The sequence below is a fragment of the Mercenaria mercenaria genome, chromosome 1 (assembly GCF_021730395.1).
Source record: "Mercenaria mercenaria strain notata chromosome 1, MADL_Memer_1, whole genome shotgun sequence".
NCBI lineage: Eukaryota > Metazoa > Mollusca > Bivalvia > Venerida > Veneridae > Mercenaria > Mercenaria mercenaria.
The window spans coordinates 52,772,893-52,790,503 of record NC_069361.1 but is presented as its reverse complement, the minus strand read 5'-3'; the positions used below and the strand labels follow the sequence as shown (position 1 = coordinate 52,790,503).

General features: G+C 34.2%; 1 protein-coding gene across 5 annotated transcripts in view; it reads right to left on the bottom strand.

Moving 5' to 3' along the window:
• Positions 1 to 1,851: 1,851 nt before the first annotated feature.
• LOC123537734 (potassium channel subfamily K member 1-like) overlaps positions 1,852 to 17,611 on the bottom strand; it is a 74,634-nt gene continuing 58,874 nt past the window's right edge. For 4 of the 5 annotated variants that reach the window (XM_045321541.2, XM_045321535.2, XM_045321511.2 and 1 more), the window contains exons 2-4: positions 8,783 to 8,926; positions 5,672 to 6,070; positions 1,852 to 4,530 (exon numbers count right to left, since the gene is read on the bottom strand). In XM_045321541.2, coding sequence (XP_045177476.1) covers positions 4,256 to 4,530; positions 5,672 to 6,070; positions 8,783 to 8,926 — 818 coding nt within the window. In that variant the 3' untranslated portion in view covers positions 1,852 to 4,255. Of the gene's footprint in view, positions 4,531 to 5,671; positions 6,071 to 8,782; positions 8,927 to 12,701; positions 13,017 to 17,611 lie in introns of those variants that run through there. The other variant, XM_045321548.2, reaches the window with a different exon arrangement.

Here is a 17,611-nt window from a genome sequence, read left to right as displayed (position 1 = left end):
ATCAATATAGCCGAGTGGGTAAGATCATTAAATTAGAATAACTTCATCACTGTTGGCTCGAAATATTACTTAGGATGTATAATTTTTCTAAGTATCCTGATAGCTTTATGTAAAGAGATACTTTTCAATTCTAATGCACGTATATAATTAATTCTTTTATACCTATACATTTAAGGGTTTCCTTACATTCAATGCAAAATAACACCAACTCTTATATAATTAGAATCGTTATACGCATTGGAGAAATTGGTGGTATTTTTCTGCAGGAATATTAAGTAAGTATCTAGCTACACTGTCATAAAATTTTAACTGATTTTACTTTTTTCATTGAAACATCGCCTACATGTAGAGGATGTATTTGTGTAAGTGTGTACGTGTAGTATGCCCACGTCAAAAGCTTGTCATCGGTCTAGTATACTCATGATTTCGAATAGTTATTTTAGAAAAGTCAAACTTCTGGCCTGTTTCGTCGGGCCCTTAAGGGTGTTTCTCTTGTTGCTCTGTCTTCTGATTACGTGCGTTAGAGATTCACCTGGAGGGGATTACTTTTATTTACACTGTCCCGTGACTTTGAAACATGGTGGGGGTAAGAGTGAGGTTTGGTTTGAGGTTTACGCAGCAATCCCTGTTTGATATTTGTCTTTGTTTTTGTGCTAGATTTTGCGATGTGTTATTTTAGCTGGCAAAGGATACTTTTGTCTTGACGTTATCAAGCTATAATTTTTTTTTTAATATTCAAAAGAACAGTCAGAACATATGCCACGTCAATGAGCTCCTAACGCTGCAAAATGGTATTAAAATACTATTATGTGCGTCGTTATTGATTTTTGGCATATGGTTATGTGGGTTATACATTATATAGTTTACATACTTTTATAATTTGGTATAATATTGTTGGTTTGTTTTGTTTTGTTTTGTTCTGTTCGAATCGAAATTACACCGACACGTTTAACCTTTAGCCTGCTGCCAGCAAGTGATTCTGCCTTTGCGACCAGTGCAGGCTGATCATGGTCTGCACTGTTCCCAATTCAGTCAGTAAATTTTCTGTGAACGCCCCTTTGAATATTAAATGGTATCGCCCAAATTGAATGAAGAACTGGTCCATTTTGAAAAATAGAAGGCTAAAGGTTAAGGTCACACGACGATTTTATAGGTACGGATTAATTGCTACAATTCCGCTGGTAATTTAGTTATTTTACTGTGTAATAATTCCTTTAAAGAAGTGAGAACGAGGAAAGCTTGTCTCTTTTGACTTTTAGTATGATATTATTGCTACAGTGAAATTGGTACATTTTTGTGTTGCTTCTGTAATAGGTTTAACTATAATTGACAAATAACATTGGCCTGTAGCTAAAATAAGACGAAGAAAACGCCAAAGCAACCACTGCTGGTATAATACATATATAATTGGCAGGAAAGTTCTTGGATGTATTATAGGCAATATATTTGACATTATGCTAGGTAAACACTAAATTCCCTTCTGCAATATCGAACGTGACATAGGAAACTTCAACATTCATTTATTTTGTCATTTGCGAACTTATCCAGTCTTTTGTTTAAAACCAGCTAAATGCATTAAATAAATTATTTTCTACACGTGTTACTTTTTATTCGTTATAAAAAAGTGTCTGTTTCAGTTATAAATAACAAAATTTGCATAAATCACGTAGAGACCCTACCTGGAAAGGTATGATAGACCAGACAAACATTTTGATGTTGGACTTGGGAACAAGGCCTCTAAAGTACTACACTGTAAATGTGGTAAAATTCAATACATGAACTCTTGAAAATCATCAATCATGTCAGTAATTTACCTCCTAGACTAGCAATTACGCATAAGAAAACAAAGACGACATTTATAAAATTTATTTTAATATTGAAGACGAGAGAATACAGCACTAAGCAGATATTAACAAATGTAAATAACAATGACTATATAATATATAACAGGATATAAACTAATATCTGGAAATATATTTGGAAAAAATATAAAAATGTAAATAAGACAGGAAGTAACAACCAACTGCATGGCGCCCAAAATAATCGTAATTCAAGTTGAGCCACAACAGAATATGTTAATTTAGCAAGTTATAAAAATCCAAAGACTATTTAACATTCTGAATAGTCAAATATAATAAACTGTTTTCTGACAAAAAATGCAATGTTGATAATTAATTGATATTAGCATCAATTATCAATCTTATAGAGTATGTTATTTCTGCGCCATGTAAAACTATTTTTGATTTATATTATTTGTACTAAGTGTTATGTTTCACTTCTGATAGTTTGGTGCAAACGAAAACTGTTATCTAAACCTTATTCATTATGATTTCGGAAATAATAAATACAAATACGTAATACAGAATAAACTCGATCACACACTTTGAGAAGGTGCAAACAATTAACTACAGTTACTACTTATGACTGATCGAGCTGACATATTTGAAATCCCCGTCGACGACTTAAAAACATATTTCGGGACTCAAAATATGCGCTTATAAGGAGCAATGGTCCTCCATAAAACCAACAGGAAGATTAACAAAGAAAGACAAGGAGATCACAACCAATAACTTATTTACTAAAGATCTTGTATCTACCTCGCACATACACACCATACATGTACAATAACTGATACAATAATATTATCTAAAATCTATTTTTTACAGAAAACAGCAATAATAAGAAGATAATTTCAAAACTTTGATTTCAGGTAATAAAAATAAAATATATTCTGCATTGCACTAGATTTTTTGTGTTTCAAATTTATTACTTACTAAATTGTCATGACAATGATAAGTCTATTGCTTTACATGAAACGTGGCCTATGTTTAGATCCTTTTGCAAATGATTTCACAATCGTGTTATTGCTTTGAATGTATTTCATCTTAACGCTAAGGTCAAAAGAAGAATATAACTTTCGTCATCTTAATGTCAAGGTCAAAACATGAATTTAACTTTCAACCATAATGTAGCTAAGCGATTACCTATATCTGTTCAAGACAGCGTAAAGTGCTTCTAAGAATCCTCTTCTTTTAGAAGAAAGGGGAATACATACAAAAATTAACTACAAGTATATATCTGGGTTTTTTTATGTTTTAAGAAACAATAATGTGAACAAAGTTCACTTAACATTATTACAACATGATAACAAACTAATTACTGATCGACTAGAATAGAAAATTTTAAAAGCTACAATCACTATAAATAAATAAAGCCTAAAAAATGTACCAGCGGTGCTACGGGTTGCTTATCACTTTCATGTACAACGTTACGGGAAACTATAAATAACCATAAATGACGTCTACAATACGTGTACATTCAATTTGGCGTAAGTTCATACAATATACATGTAAATAAACTATGTCACTAACTACAGCCACATTGTTCGTAAAACTTGTTAATACTACATCTACATTAAAAGCTGATACCCAGTCGAAGTTAAATAGGTAGTCACGACAGTCGTATTTAAATATAACTAATATCTAAGTAAATATCTATTTTTTTCAAAACATACATACTACTCAGAAAATTCGGAACTGTTCACCTTTATGTTAAAGTTGCCTCTGTACTGCAGAATGTAAGAACTTTCTTGTAAATATCAGAATTTCAACTTTTAAAACGCATTCAAATGAAAATAATTTCAATATAAACAATTACAAAATAATAGCATACCAATTGTATACACAAATCACGTGACCAAGTAGTATACACTAAACATGTTACCAGCTAAATTTTCTTTCTTCCTTTTTCTGCGTTTGATGAATTGTTAATAAATTGTAACGTCTTGAACACTTTTAATAGTTTCCTTCTGAATTTGAAAGCGATGCGTATATTTGATGTAAAGGATGGCAACAACTTATGCAATGATTTCATTTCATACTATACACATTGACTGACAAGCACCTGTATACTTTATAACGTTCGTAGTAATGTTTCTTCATGATAAACCGTTTCAAGATAATAAAATGCATTTTATTTAATTTGAAATAATATAGAAATCAGAGGCAAACCTATTTTTTTAGAGCAGCGGCTGTCATTCACTCTTTTAGAAGCATCCTATGACTTTGTATTGACGAAGAAATGCCTTTAAATAGAAGGAATATTTGAAAAAATCCAAACAGCGATGACAAAACACTTAAAATTTCAATCATCATTCCATTTTGTCATTCGTACTTCTTTCTAAATTCTTACTTCCATCTGCTGCAGAAGGTAAATAGAATGTGTCATTTGATTCTACACAACTACACACAAACTCCTACTGTGACTGTTGTAAAGAACCATCCGTTGACTGATAAGTTGCTTGCGGTCGAGGAAAGCTAGGAATACCCTGGTACTCCGATGCCGGTGCCGGCTCTTCGTCTATCTGTTTGGAATATTTCTGACCGGAAGTTGCTGATGACTGTAGCCTCATACGCTCATCCTCATCTGTATCACTTTTAAGATAGAAATGGAACCCTATATTTAGTTCTGGAATCTCGTAGAGTACCGCGAGAATTAACATCATCATCATGAGACCTATGAACAGGTAAACTGAAAAGGAAAAATAAGTCACAGTTATGAAATTGACGACTGACATTTTGTTTTGATTTATTACATTATTAACATTAACAAATAAATTGATCAAACAATTAAAGTTTTGACTCGTGAATTGGCGAACAAATTTAACTGACAAATGTACATAAAGAAAATAGTGGATCTGAACAACTACCATGTGCGGTCATTAAAATGCCATCAAACCCATCTTGAAGAAGAAAAAAAAATTCTAGATATGGGTTATTATTTACTAATCAGTTTAGTAAATATAGGTGACTGAATTATCACATCGAAGACGCTATGTAATCAAATTTTAGTGCAGTCCAATCAAAGTGGTTAACGTATTGAAGTGATAGTGTTCTTTGTTCCTTGTGTGACTGGGTTATGGAGAAGGAATCTGTTAATAAATCTATTTAAGTATAATGACATTGACAAATCTTCCGAGTTTTGCATTAGACAAACGTTGGAGAGGCGTAAATTAAATAATGTCATTGGTGTTGATAGATCTACATTTCCATACAAAGTTAATTTCTTCCGCTAAAAATAGATTTATACCGGAAGATAGCTTTGACAATCCCCGAACGCTCGAAACATTGAAATAATAACAAAATCATCATGTAACATCTAAATCAAACAGTGCAATAAAATCACTAGTAAAAGCACCTTTTACCTTTGTTACAGCGACAACTTCTTTAAAGTATCCGAATTAAAGATATATATTATATAACATTTGAACGATTAATCAGTTATAATCGAAATTATGTATTGTTTATGAACATGCAATTTCAATTAACGCCCTTTCATGATCGCGTTACTAAAACACTTCTTCCTAAAAAAAGCATCAATAGCTTAGAGTGTAAACTTTGAGTGCGGGAGGTCGGGGTCCGAACCCTGACCGCGTCATACCAAACACTTAAAAATGGTATTGGTAGCTTCCTTGCTTTGCACTCAGTTTTCAAAGGGTTGTACCAGGAATTAAAATACTTCTTAGTAAGTAGTTGCTACTGGATACTCAGTTTGTCGTATATGAGCTTTGTGGCATTTGTCTGTTGGTTATATGCGGCTATAGATAAAGCACCTACCTTGAATTACCTGTACCTACATGAAATTTTAAATTGTACTCCAGATAAATACTTACATGTAGTTGCTACTTTGTACAATGGACGAAGCGGTTGATCAGGAGAGTCTCCAGGAATATAGTCCCCCAATCCAACAGTTGTAAGCGAAATAAAGCAGTAATAAAAGGCGTCCAAATAGTTCCAGTTTGGTTCTATTGATACATAGATAGCGGCTGGTATCAAGTAGAAAAACACTATGACTAGAGTGATAATAACTGTCAAATGCAGAAGCTGTATATGAAATACTTTGTACAAATGTCCTAGCTTTCTAAACATGAATTGTAGAAACCACGAGGTTGGAATCATCAGACGCTCGACAATCGCAGTAAACATGATAAGCGTCAGAGGGATTCCGATGATGGCATACAATACACAGAAACCCTTTCCAGCTTCAGACAATGGCGTGACGCGACCATAACCTAAAAAAAAATTAATGCAAACAATTAATTTCTACCAAACAAACATATATTGACATATATTAGCTTTTCTTCCAATAATACTTAAAATTTTACAATTTTTTTTTCATTTAGATCTAAATTGAGAGCATGTTAAAGCTATTTGACAATTGTCATCATTCATTTGAAATTTAGATCTTTTAGGACTAAGTGTGTACTGGAAGAAGATTGAAATGACTTTTTTTTATTTGCTGTATAACAGGTATTTAAGTGTATACACTGTAGATCTTTTTGTTTTGCGAAACAAGGCCAAGGCGTATGTCTTGATGGATCAGTATCATTTTGCAACTTTCTTTTGTTTTCATCAGCCGATCTTTTTAAGATTACCCGTTTATTTTACACGATTTGATTAAAACTGTTGATTAATATCTTTCTGTACATACAAAATATATGCAAGTTAGAGGAACTTCTTTTGCCGAATATATAATGTGGCTTCCATTTGTCAACAGCAATGTTTTGACAATATTACTTGTATAAAATAATTTAACCGAGATAATGTTCATTCTTTAAAAAAACAGTGTTTTGTAGCAAACGATACTAAGATGTAGGATTGGAAGAAGGTACCTGGCACCGTTTATATGATCAAAATTAGAAACTTTCTTCAAACCTTACAGTTTCGATATCATTTGACACAAAGAGGTACATTTTAAACCCGAGACAAAGATGCACTGACCAGCGCATGCGTATAGATAACGCCAGACTTGGTCAATAAAATCTATATGAAGATCCTTTGGAAGCATAGAATGCAACCAAGCAAAACAAGTGAATGAAGTATTGCCATGCAATACAAAGTCCCCTACTGGAAGGCACCTTATTTTCTCTACTGCAGTATAACAAAATGAACTGATATTTGTCAATGATGTATAAACAATATTGTACTACATATATAATATAATATAACAAAGCACTTGGATTAAAATTTGCATATATAAAAACGTACAGTTGTTTTCATTTGGAATTTTTTTGGCCCATTATACAAAAAGTTATCATAAAAGTTATTTATAGTAACAACAAAGTGAAATTAATCCTAAAAAAAAAATCTATAAAATGTAAGTCCACAAGAAAATCTTTACCAGGTAGAGATAGATCAAAAAACACCTAAATATTGGATGTAACATGCATGTTGTACCACAGAAAAGTGGTCTCGATTTTTCCCTAGGGCCAGTAATAAAAAAGTTACAATGTAATCTATTTATAGTAACAACAAAGGGACGTAATTCTAAAAAAGTGTGCCTCATGGTGATGAACATTTGTGCCAAGTTACATCAAAATCTCTCCATGCATGAAGAAGAAATGCTCCGGACAAAGTCATCCTTGAATTTGACCTTTGACCTCTAAGTATGACCTTAGACCTAGCGACCTGGCGCAAGACAATTTGTCTCATGGTGGTGAACATTTGTGCCAAGTTACATTAAAATCCCTCCATGCATAAAGAAGAAATGCTCCAGACAAAGTCATTCTTGACCTTTGACCTCTTAGTATGATCTTGACCTTTGAGCAAGGGCTCCGGGATTTGCACGTGACACGTTGTCTCATTATGGAGAACATCTGTGCCAAGTAATATTGAAATCCCTTCATGAATGACAGAGTTATGGTCCGGACACGAAACAGACCCTGTTCATGCCATGTTAACATTTTGACTACTAAGTGTGACCTTGACCTTTGAGCTAGGGGTCTGAAAGTTGTGCATGACACATCGTCTTATTATTACATACAATTTTGCCAAATGATATTAAAATCCCTTCATGGATGAGAGAGTTATGGACCGGACAGGAAAAAAGCCCTGTTGACGTTTGACCTCCAATTGTGACCTTGACCTCTGAGTTAGGGGTGCAGGTTTTGCGCATGACATGTCGTCACATCATGGGAAACATTTGTGTCAAGTAATATTAAAATCCCTTCATGGATGAAAGAGTTATGGACCGGACACGAAACAGACCCTATTCATGCCATGTTAACATCTGACTACTAAGTGTGACCTTGACCTTTGAACTAGGGGTCTGAAAGTTGTGCATGACACATCGTCTTATTATGAGGTACAATTGTGCCAAGTGATACTAAAATCCCTTCATGGATGGGAGAGTTATGGACCGGACAGAAAAAAAGCCCTGTTGACCTTTGACCTCCAATTGTGACCTTGACCTTTAAGCTAGGGGTCCGGGTTTTGCACTTGACACGTCGTCTTATCATGGGGAACATGTGTGCCAAGTAATAATAAAATCCCTTCATGGATAAAAGAGTTATGGACCGGACACGAAATTGCGGACGGACGGAATGACAGAATGACGGAAAAGCGCATTCCTATAGTCCCCGAAACTGGTTTTCAACCAGTAGGGGACTAATAAAAACAGGTTCGGTTTGACTGAGTCTGTTCATGAGAGGTAATGGAAAGTACATCACCCCTCAAGGCATGCTATTACAATTATTTTTAGGTATGGAACAATTTCGGAGACTAAACGGATCTGTCACAAAGGGCATATACAATGTACAGCATATATAAATAAAGAATATTCTATATTAATATAATTAATGATGCAGACTTCAAATCCTCAATATGTTTCGTAATATGATAAAAACATGCGAGGAATTTAGTATTATATTATACTTAACAGTTAACTCTAATGCGTGCCACACTCTTTCAAGACTATAAATTTTTATGCAAATATTTCAACTTACCAATGGTTGTTATAACAGTGCCGGCAAAGAACAGTGACTGTCCAAAGCTCCAGTTCGGATTTGAACTTGTAACATTCCGGACGGCTGATATACCTCGATTAGTGGCTCGCACAATCTTCACTATGAACTCTTCCAGTTCTGCATCTGAAAAAGACAAGATATTATGTACGGCATAATTACAATGCAGTCCACTAGCACAAAGTGCAACCTCATGTGATATCAGCGATGCTCTAAATATGTTGCTCTACAGTTACCCTGGAGGCCATAAATGAGCCGCGCCATGAGAAAACCAACATAGTGCGTTTGCGATCAGCATGGATCAAAACCAGCCTCCGCATCCGCTCAGTCAGGTCAGGATCCATGCTGTTCGCTAATGGTTTCTCTAATTGCAATAGGCTTTGAAAGCGAACAGCATGGGTCCAGACCAGACTGCAAACGCACTATGTTGGTTTTCTCATGGTGCGGCTCAAATATAAAACACCACTACAGGGTTTTGAACGGAAAGCTGGCTTGAGTCTTGAAATAAACAATACACGATACGATACAATATCATTTGCATTTCTACAACATAAAAATCAAAGACCTTTTCAGTTACAGCATAGCAAAAGTTCTGAAGTCGATTAGAAAGCATATGGTAAGATAACCAAGAAGTGATGAAGTTATCATTGTAGTATTCTCATCTCTAAAATATTTTACCAAGAAACTGATACAAATATATCTCATGCCAGCGAGTCCTAATTTTCGTGCAAATGTTTTACATGTAATCCTCATGTGAGAAAATTTCCCGTCTTATCTGCTGGTTATGACAGAAGCGATTGATCAAAACAACAAAACTTAAACACAATTTCCAAAAAATACATCTGGTATCTGTTTCTCAATATCTCAAATTCCTAGTTTTCCCAGGATGTAGACGCTATTACATTCGTTATTGTCATTTTATGACATCTTGATGCCACAACATGATCATTCCTTTAAAGGAAAGGCGAACGTATTTTAAGGAACTTAAAGTTCAGTAATACTATAAGCTGCAGTTCAACGTCAGCATAAATAGCTACAAGTCCTTGAACTACGAATTCGCTCAAACACACGTTTGTCAAGATGCTTATAAAATCTTGCGGTTGTCATTTAAAATTCAATGTTCTTACTAGTAAAGGTTATCAAATTTCCACATAATGAGATGCGACCTTTACAGCCAGTTGATTTATTTCTTTTACATCTGAGGAAGCTAGCCCAAGCTGAAAAGCGGACGGTCGGGATTCTATCAAGGTTCCAACCCTTGCTTGAAATGATATTTGGACAGGCACTGGGAAATTTTCTACTGTTTAAGAGAAGTCGCCATGCGTGACTTTAATCTTGTAACAAAATACACAAAGGTAAGGTCATACAAAGGCCGTCCATTACTTCAGGACACCTATAGGTATCCATATCATTTCATTCATATCCGACAGTACCTATTATAGTAGCTTAGTGCCAAATGTAATGGTTCATTCTAACAATTCTCTGTTTAACTGCCCTGAATCTCATTACCTATTAGTAGTAATCTATATGTCTTAACCTACACAGGTCTAGATAAATATGCAAGAAAATACGGAAACATTTATCATGGAAAATGAAAATTACCTACTATCGATACGAAAAGAAGTAGCAATAAAGAAAAACGCTATTTAATATCGTGTCCTTACGGCAAATTAGCGCATCCAATATTAGAAAATTAGCACATTCAACCGCCATTCCTTTTCTCTAAGGAAACTAAACAAGCAATCTGGTAACTGAAAGAAAAATCGATAGCAGAGATGTCCATGATGATACCAAGAGAATGGTGTTAACTGAATAATACAGACATTGTCTGAAGATCGAATGGTAACATTTTAGTTTATACTAATTTATTTTGGCTCGATTGTGATGAAAGCATCAAAGTTATTTGATACCTCTTTCGAGTCCGCTTCTTGTGCAAACAAGTACCAGAATCAGATAAAAAATTGTGATCGTGACCCCAGTGGGGCTCCAATCCTCGGCACTCAGGCTTAGTAGCCGATATCTCAAGGTAGAATACAGCTGATTAACTCCAAAGCGCTTACTACATTTTTTTTCGTAATAGAACTGACCTTAAAATTGATCAATCACATGAAAAGCTTACCACAGTTGTATTTTAGTGAGAAAATAATCCACCCAGTGTATGACAAGAACCTATGACCACTGCTTTCAAATCAAGCGCTCTTCCAACTGAGTTAACCAGAAGCTATTAGCATATAAAAGCAATTCATAATCTTGATAGTTACAAAGCTTCAAATATATTGGTAAAATTTCGAATTCAAGGAATTATAATTTTGTGTTTAGATTCAGTACGTCTGTCCTAGTTTTGAAGACAACCAAAATAAGTTAGTAATAAAAACAACAGAAACAAACAAGGACTGGCAGAAATAACAAGCAATATAACAACTCAAATACAATTATCGTTTACTTATCAAAATGTGGAAAGTGTATTCTGTATCTAACTTAATTATTTCATTTATCAATTCATCTCAGATAAGAATATCTAACTTCATTAGTGCTATGCCACCCAGTACCAGTGTAACAATATCTAGACATTGTGCTAGGAACTTCAAGGAATATTTCTCATGACCACCTTCTAATATTAAACAAATCCAATAATAATGTTTATATGATTACCCATAGGAATATAAAAGCAATAACATTACAAACTATTCAGTCCGCTTTGGAAGCGTTGGAAATGACAGTTTTAACGAGGTCGACAAGTTATCTAGTGCCGAATATGTCAAAAAGCGGCGAAAGAGATATATGTGATAGAATTCCATTCACGCCCATCCGGCTTTTAACATTTTTTTCTGTTCAAAGCTGATGTGTTTTGTGCGTGCCTACACTTTGCTTGGTAATAATCTTATTTGAATTCCTTGTACTTAGTATTAAAAATAAGATAGAATAGAAAACGTGGAAACTCGACTGATCTCCCACCACAAAAATGAAAATGTTGCAGACTCGGTTTGATTGGGCCTGTTCATGGATCGTCAATATTAAATCGCCCCGATTGGATGTACGAACGTATTGAGTGTACACTATACTGACTAAATATTAGGGTTAGGTTTAATACACGTTTAATAATGTACATTCAATGCTAGCGTACACTCAGTGCAGGAGAATTAATGATGATCGTTCGTGGACGTTAGCCGAATTGCATGCTACCGTCCACTTTCACTTTATCAATCGACAGACCGGTAACGGGGTTTGCATGGACATAGAATAAAATTTATATATCAAATCTACGTAAGCTTTGTTTTGGATGTCATAAATATACCTTGCACGCATGCCTAATCAAGTGATCGTTTATTTCAATAACCTTATATATTCAATAAAGAATCATATAGGACTTATTACCAAATACATTTTGTTCAAGTTTGGTGAATATCGCATGAGAAATGTTCGACTTAGAGTGCAGACAAGATTTGTGACAGACGGACGCATACACACACGGACAGACAGGAGTAAATCAGTGGTGTGGGAGACATAATCACCCATTAATAAATAAAACGTAACTGTTTTAAGCATTCCAACACACCACTGTGTATCGTTTCTTCGTAAGATTTTATTTTGTCCTCATTTTTGTACAATAGTTCTAGAAATAGTAAATTAACCTTCCAATTTATCACTGATTAGTTGTTTATCTTTTAATAAAACATACCGCTGAACTTTGCTGAATATGCATTATTTAACTTCAAAACATCTTCAAAACTCACACACTTCAAACCATGAAAATATACTCATACGTATATATTATGTAACAATATATAAATGTGCAGTTAACAATATTAATGAAATGTATTACAACATGTGTTACTGTTTAAGATATCATTCCAATGAAAGACACTGAAATATAACAATGCAACTGACAAAAGAATGTTACCTGAAATACATGTTGCGTTAGCCTTGAAGGAATTCCGTGCATTATAAATATCAAGTCTTATTTCATCCTCTAGTGGTGCTTCCACAAGTGAAAACACCATAGCTCCAAAACATATGTAGATTATGTAAACAATTAACAGTAGTCCAAATCGTATGAAATTAATTTTTCTGTCTTTCCATCTTTTTACATTCTCTCCGTGAGTCATGTTTGTTGATTTTATTCACTACTTTCACTATATTGAATAAAATATCAGTATTTAGCAATATATATCTTACACAAATATGCAGTTAAAGAGCGACAGAGCGTGCATACACATCCTAATAAATAAAAGTCTGTATGTAGCTGTTTTATCAATGCATCGATATTAAATAGGAATATTAAACCATCAGTTAACGCATCAAAGAAGTTTGTTAAACATATGGTAAATGTATTCAACAAGTCTCATGGCTGTAAAGTGTTCAATCATAGACTACGATAACGGATTCTACAAGCCCTACATTAACAAGCTTTACAAAACAATAAGACTATCCCTTCCGCAGGATGAAAATGCCTGTGACATCATACTCTTAATTATTGTACTAATATGTAATGCAAAATTGGAAAGATGGAGTCAGCGTTTTTAATCACGTTGTCGAATATTTAAACCAAGTAATAACCTTGGATTTTCCTCCTTGAAGTCATTTTGTGTTTTAGGTAATGCTTACGTGATTTTCCGACACAGGTCAAAATTGTTAACGAACTAATAAATTGTCTGGTCTGTCATGGTGCGTTAAATAGATGATGCTTTATTTTAACTGGGGACCAGTGTAACAGACAGTCCTTAATTGCTCGCATTATCCTGCCGGAATCTCTTTCATTACTACGCTAAATATAGCTCTTTTGATTCAATCTGAGCATTTGTTCGTTAACGAGGGTCTCATTTGTGTACTTGTGAAGCCATGCAGTCATACGATTACCATTGTATAATTGAGCCGCACCATGAGAAAACCAACATAGCGCATTTGCACCAGCTGAAAATGAAAAGACATATGCTCCAAACTGACATATGCTCCAAAACACAAATACAAAACGTAACTAAAACATAAAATTTCAAATCGAAAAGAGCCGCACCATGAGAAAACCAACATAGTGCGTTTGCGACCAGCATGGATTCAGACCAGCCTGCGCATCCGCGCAGTCTGGTCAGGATCTCCATGCTGTTCGCTAACGGTTTCTCTAATTGCAATAGGTTAAGAAAGCGAACAGCATGGGCCCTGACAAGACTGCGCGGATACGCAGGCTGGTCTGGATCCATGCTGGTCGCAAAATGCACTATGTTGGTTTTCTCATGGTGCGGCTCAATTATGACTTTTTGAAAAAAAATATTAAGTAACATTGCCTGCTACAGCGAGCCGAATACAAACCCTAATTTTGTAGTGTGCAGTCGTCAAAATGTCAAACGGTTCACTTAAACACAGAATGATAAATTCGATTGTGTTCACGCAACAATAAGAAGTGTAAGAAATAAACGCTTGTGTTTTATAAAAGAATATTTCGTACTTTAGTCGGGATATCAAACCTGTTTAAGAGTTAGTGCTTATCACGTGCACGATTGTTAGATAGCCCGTGTCAACGACAATGGACAGACGGGACAATTTATTTGTTTCTGATTCTCGTAGTTTTGAGAGAGTCAGATACAGGAAATGTTGTCATTACAAAGTCGATTTAGAAAACAGAAGTTATCAGGCTCGTGTACAGTCATAACTCAATTTTTTTGTTTCCAGTATTTTATCTCTTTTTTTTATAGAAAAGAAAAGTTATTAAGCTGTTAAAGAAATTTTCTGTAACTAAAATGATGCAATATCTGTTCCCATTATTTTAGTTTAATTTATTTCATACACCAAACACGTTCCTGTATATTTCATATGTCCGCTGAGTTTAATTACGCTTATCCTTCTATTAACATATGTTCTTTTCAAACAGTACATTTATATTGTACGTGTCTACAATTTGTTTAGTAATAATTTTATTTGATTTCCGTGTCAATCTTAAAATTAGCATAAAGCTTGGAGTTTATTCATCAACATCATGCTAATTATGTTTGTACGGATATTCAATGGAGATTTAGTAATATGTTTGCATGAGATACACTTAAAGCACAATTTGGGCTGCGTACAAAATGTCAAAGTGTATGTACTTAAAGTTAAATGTTCTAACAGACCGGCTGCCTAGCTCAATAGGGACAGCGGAGATATATGTATTGCGGGGGCGTGAGTTCGATTCTCTGATGAGGCGTACGTTCTCCGTGACAATTTGATAATAAAATTCGTGTGTTAAATGATTCGCCCTCCACCTCTGATTCACATGAAGAAGTTGATAGATAATTGCGGAGAACAGATAAGTATTCTTTATGAATCGGTGCTAAACCGAATAAAAAATGCAAATGTACAAAATATAATACACATCCAACATTTACAGTATTGCACAAACAATGATCTGCGAAGCATATGTACAGTTTGTAGGATTTTTATTTTCTATAATATGACGTAAGATGCTTTGACAAATATTTTATCTGTACGCTTCTCGCGCTGCCTTGCTTAATGGATCTGGTATCGACTAACATATTAATCAGTAGAGGTACTGAGGCACTCTGACTGTTTACATTTCCATTCCGTACAAATATTGTTATCAAATTGTTGTAATGATTATACCCTTAGTTATCCAATTAAGCACGAAACATGATCTTTTAGCTGAAGATGAATTGGTATGATACAGAGATAACAATAAAACCTGTGAATTATAGATGAAAAGTAGCAAAGAACAAACGCGTTTCTAAACAAAAGAGATACAAAACGTCAATAACCGAAACATTGACACAGCGTTAACCAATTGTCTACAAAATTAATCTGGACACAGATGACAGTAATTCAAATAACCAAATGTATTTTACACACAATATCACTAAATTAAGGACAAAATATAACAAGACTTCTGTGTTAAAATCTCTTTTACAATTACAGGATGATATCCATGTACGGCCAATCTATTTGTAGAGATATAACGGGGAAATCATTCATTTTCATTTAAAACTTACAGTAGGCGGTGTCTCCATATCATCCAACTTATCATAGGACTTTATTTTAAAACAACGAAAGAGATCAAAGCTTTGAGGCTCCCTTGGGGGCTTTTATTGCCTTACTTTCTGTGCGAGCATCAGCTACTACAAAATATAAACCCAACTTGAAAGAGAATTTTTCTAAACGAAAGTTGTTTGCTTTTTATGTAACTGGTCAATTGTATATTAATTACGTACTTCACAGATCTTTCTGTCTCAGTTATGTTGAACATTAGCATAATAAACGGACCGCTGACTAGGTTTTAGGAGAATTAACTTTGTTCTCCAATTCATATATGAGCCGCAACCATGAGAAAACCAACATGGTGCATTTGCGACCAGCATGGATCCAGACCAGTCTGCGGCATCCATGCTGTTCGCTAACGGTTTCTCTAATTGCAATAGGCTTTAAAAGCGAACAGCATGGATCCTGACCAGACTGCGCAGGCTGGTCTGGATCCATGCTGGTCGTAAATAAACTATGTTGGTTTTCACATGGTGCGGTTCATATCAGCTTAATATTTTCCTGTTTTGGTACTGTCTTATGAAAATATATTAAAACTATACGTAGTCTACATCGCGCATTTTCAAGTGTTATATGTCTTATCTGAAATACATTTTGCCCTGACAAGAAAGTCTCTCCGGACATTATGCAAATTTTGTTGTAATTTAAATTCAACTGACAATTCAGAAAATCAAAACACAAATACATTACGTAACTAAAAATAAAATTCCAAAATCGTAATGTTTCCTTTTCCTAGTACTCCATGTTTTAAAGTAATCCGTTTACATAAGAAATCTTTCTTTACATTTGCATGTACCGTATAACGGGTATTTTTTACCTGCTGCTAATTTTTACTATTTTTTACGACCAAATCAGATTCGTAAATACTGGCCTCGTATAAATTCGCCCCAAAAGTCAAGTAAACTGGTAGATCTTGTGATTTCGTAAATTTTAAAATCGTATAAAATAAAATCATGATTTTTTTACCCCAAATCCGTAAACTTTTACAGCAGTAAAAATAACCCATTATACGGTATTCTTAGACTGTATGTTATGTATGTAATAAATATGATAATAAAGAAATATGTATTCTTATATCATGTATTTCAGTGTACGGAGGAATTAAATAAATATTTCGTAAAAGAAAAGTATGTCTGAGAAAGTTATCTGCTGACTTTTTTGCTTTAGTTTTTGTAGCATATCGAAACAATAAGAAAAGTCACATGGCCTCTGTTTGACAGTTTCGTTCAACATCAAGCAAATCGTGAAAACATTTAAAACTTGCACATTTCACTGCCTCCAAAGAACAGACACAGTGGTACTAAATCTGTTACTGTTTTTTGATTGGTTGTGTTCTATGCTTTCTTTGGGATTTTCTTATAAATTTTATTTTTCAACTGAGAAAACATAACATGTTTATGTTCACGAGAACAAAACGTTAGTGACAATCTGTATCATACTGAACTAACGGAGAAGCTTCTTATCTGTTGTACATTGAGTACGTGTTATGTTGAAGCATTGGTAGAGATACTAGTATTTGCTTCCATCTTATGCAACTCTGCTATATAGAAAGCAGTGCTTTAAAAAAGACAACTTAAGATTCCTAAATTTGAATTAATGGTCTATGGCAACAATAATGACATGAACTATCATTTCAGAAATATATTTGTAAATTATACTGCCAGTTAAAAAAGCTATGACAAATCAAAACTGATTTATAGCAAGAGGACAAAATGAAGCAGCGTTTACATTTTAACGGCGCAAGAGACTGTACCGTCGTTTATATGACTAAAGATTGTTGAAAATTTTAAA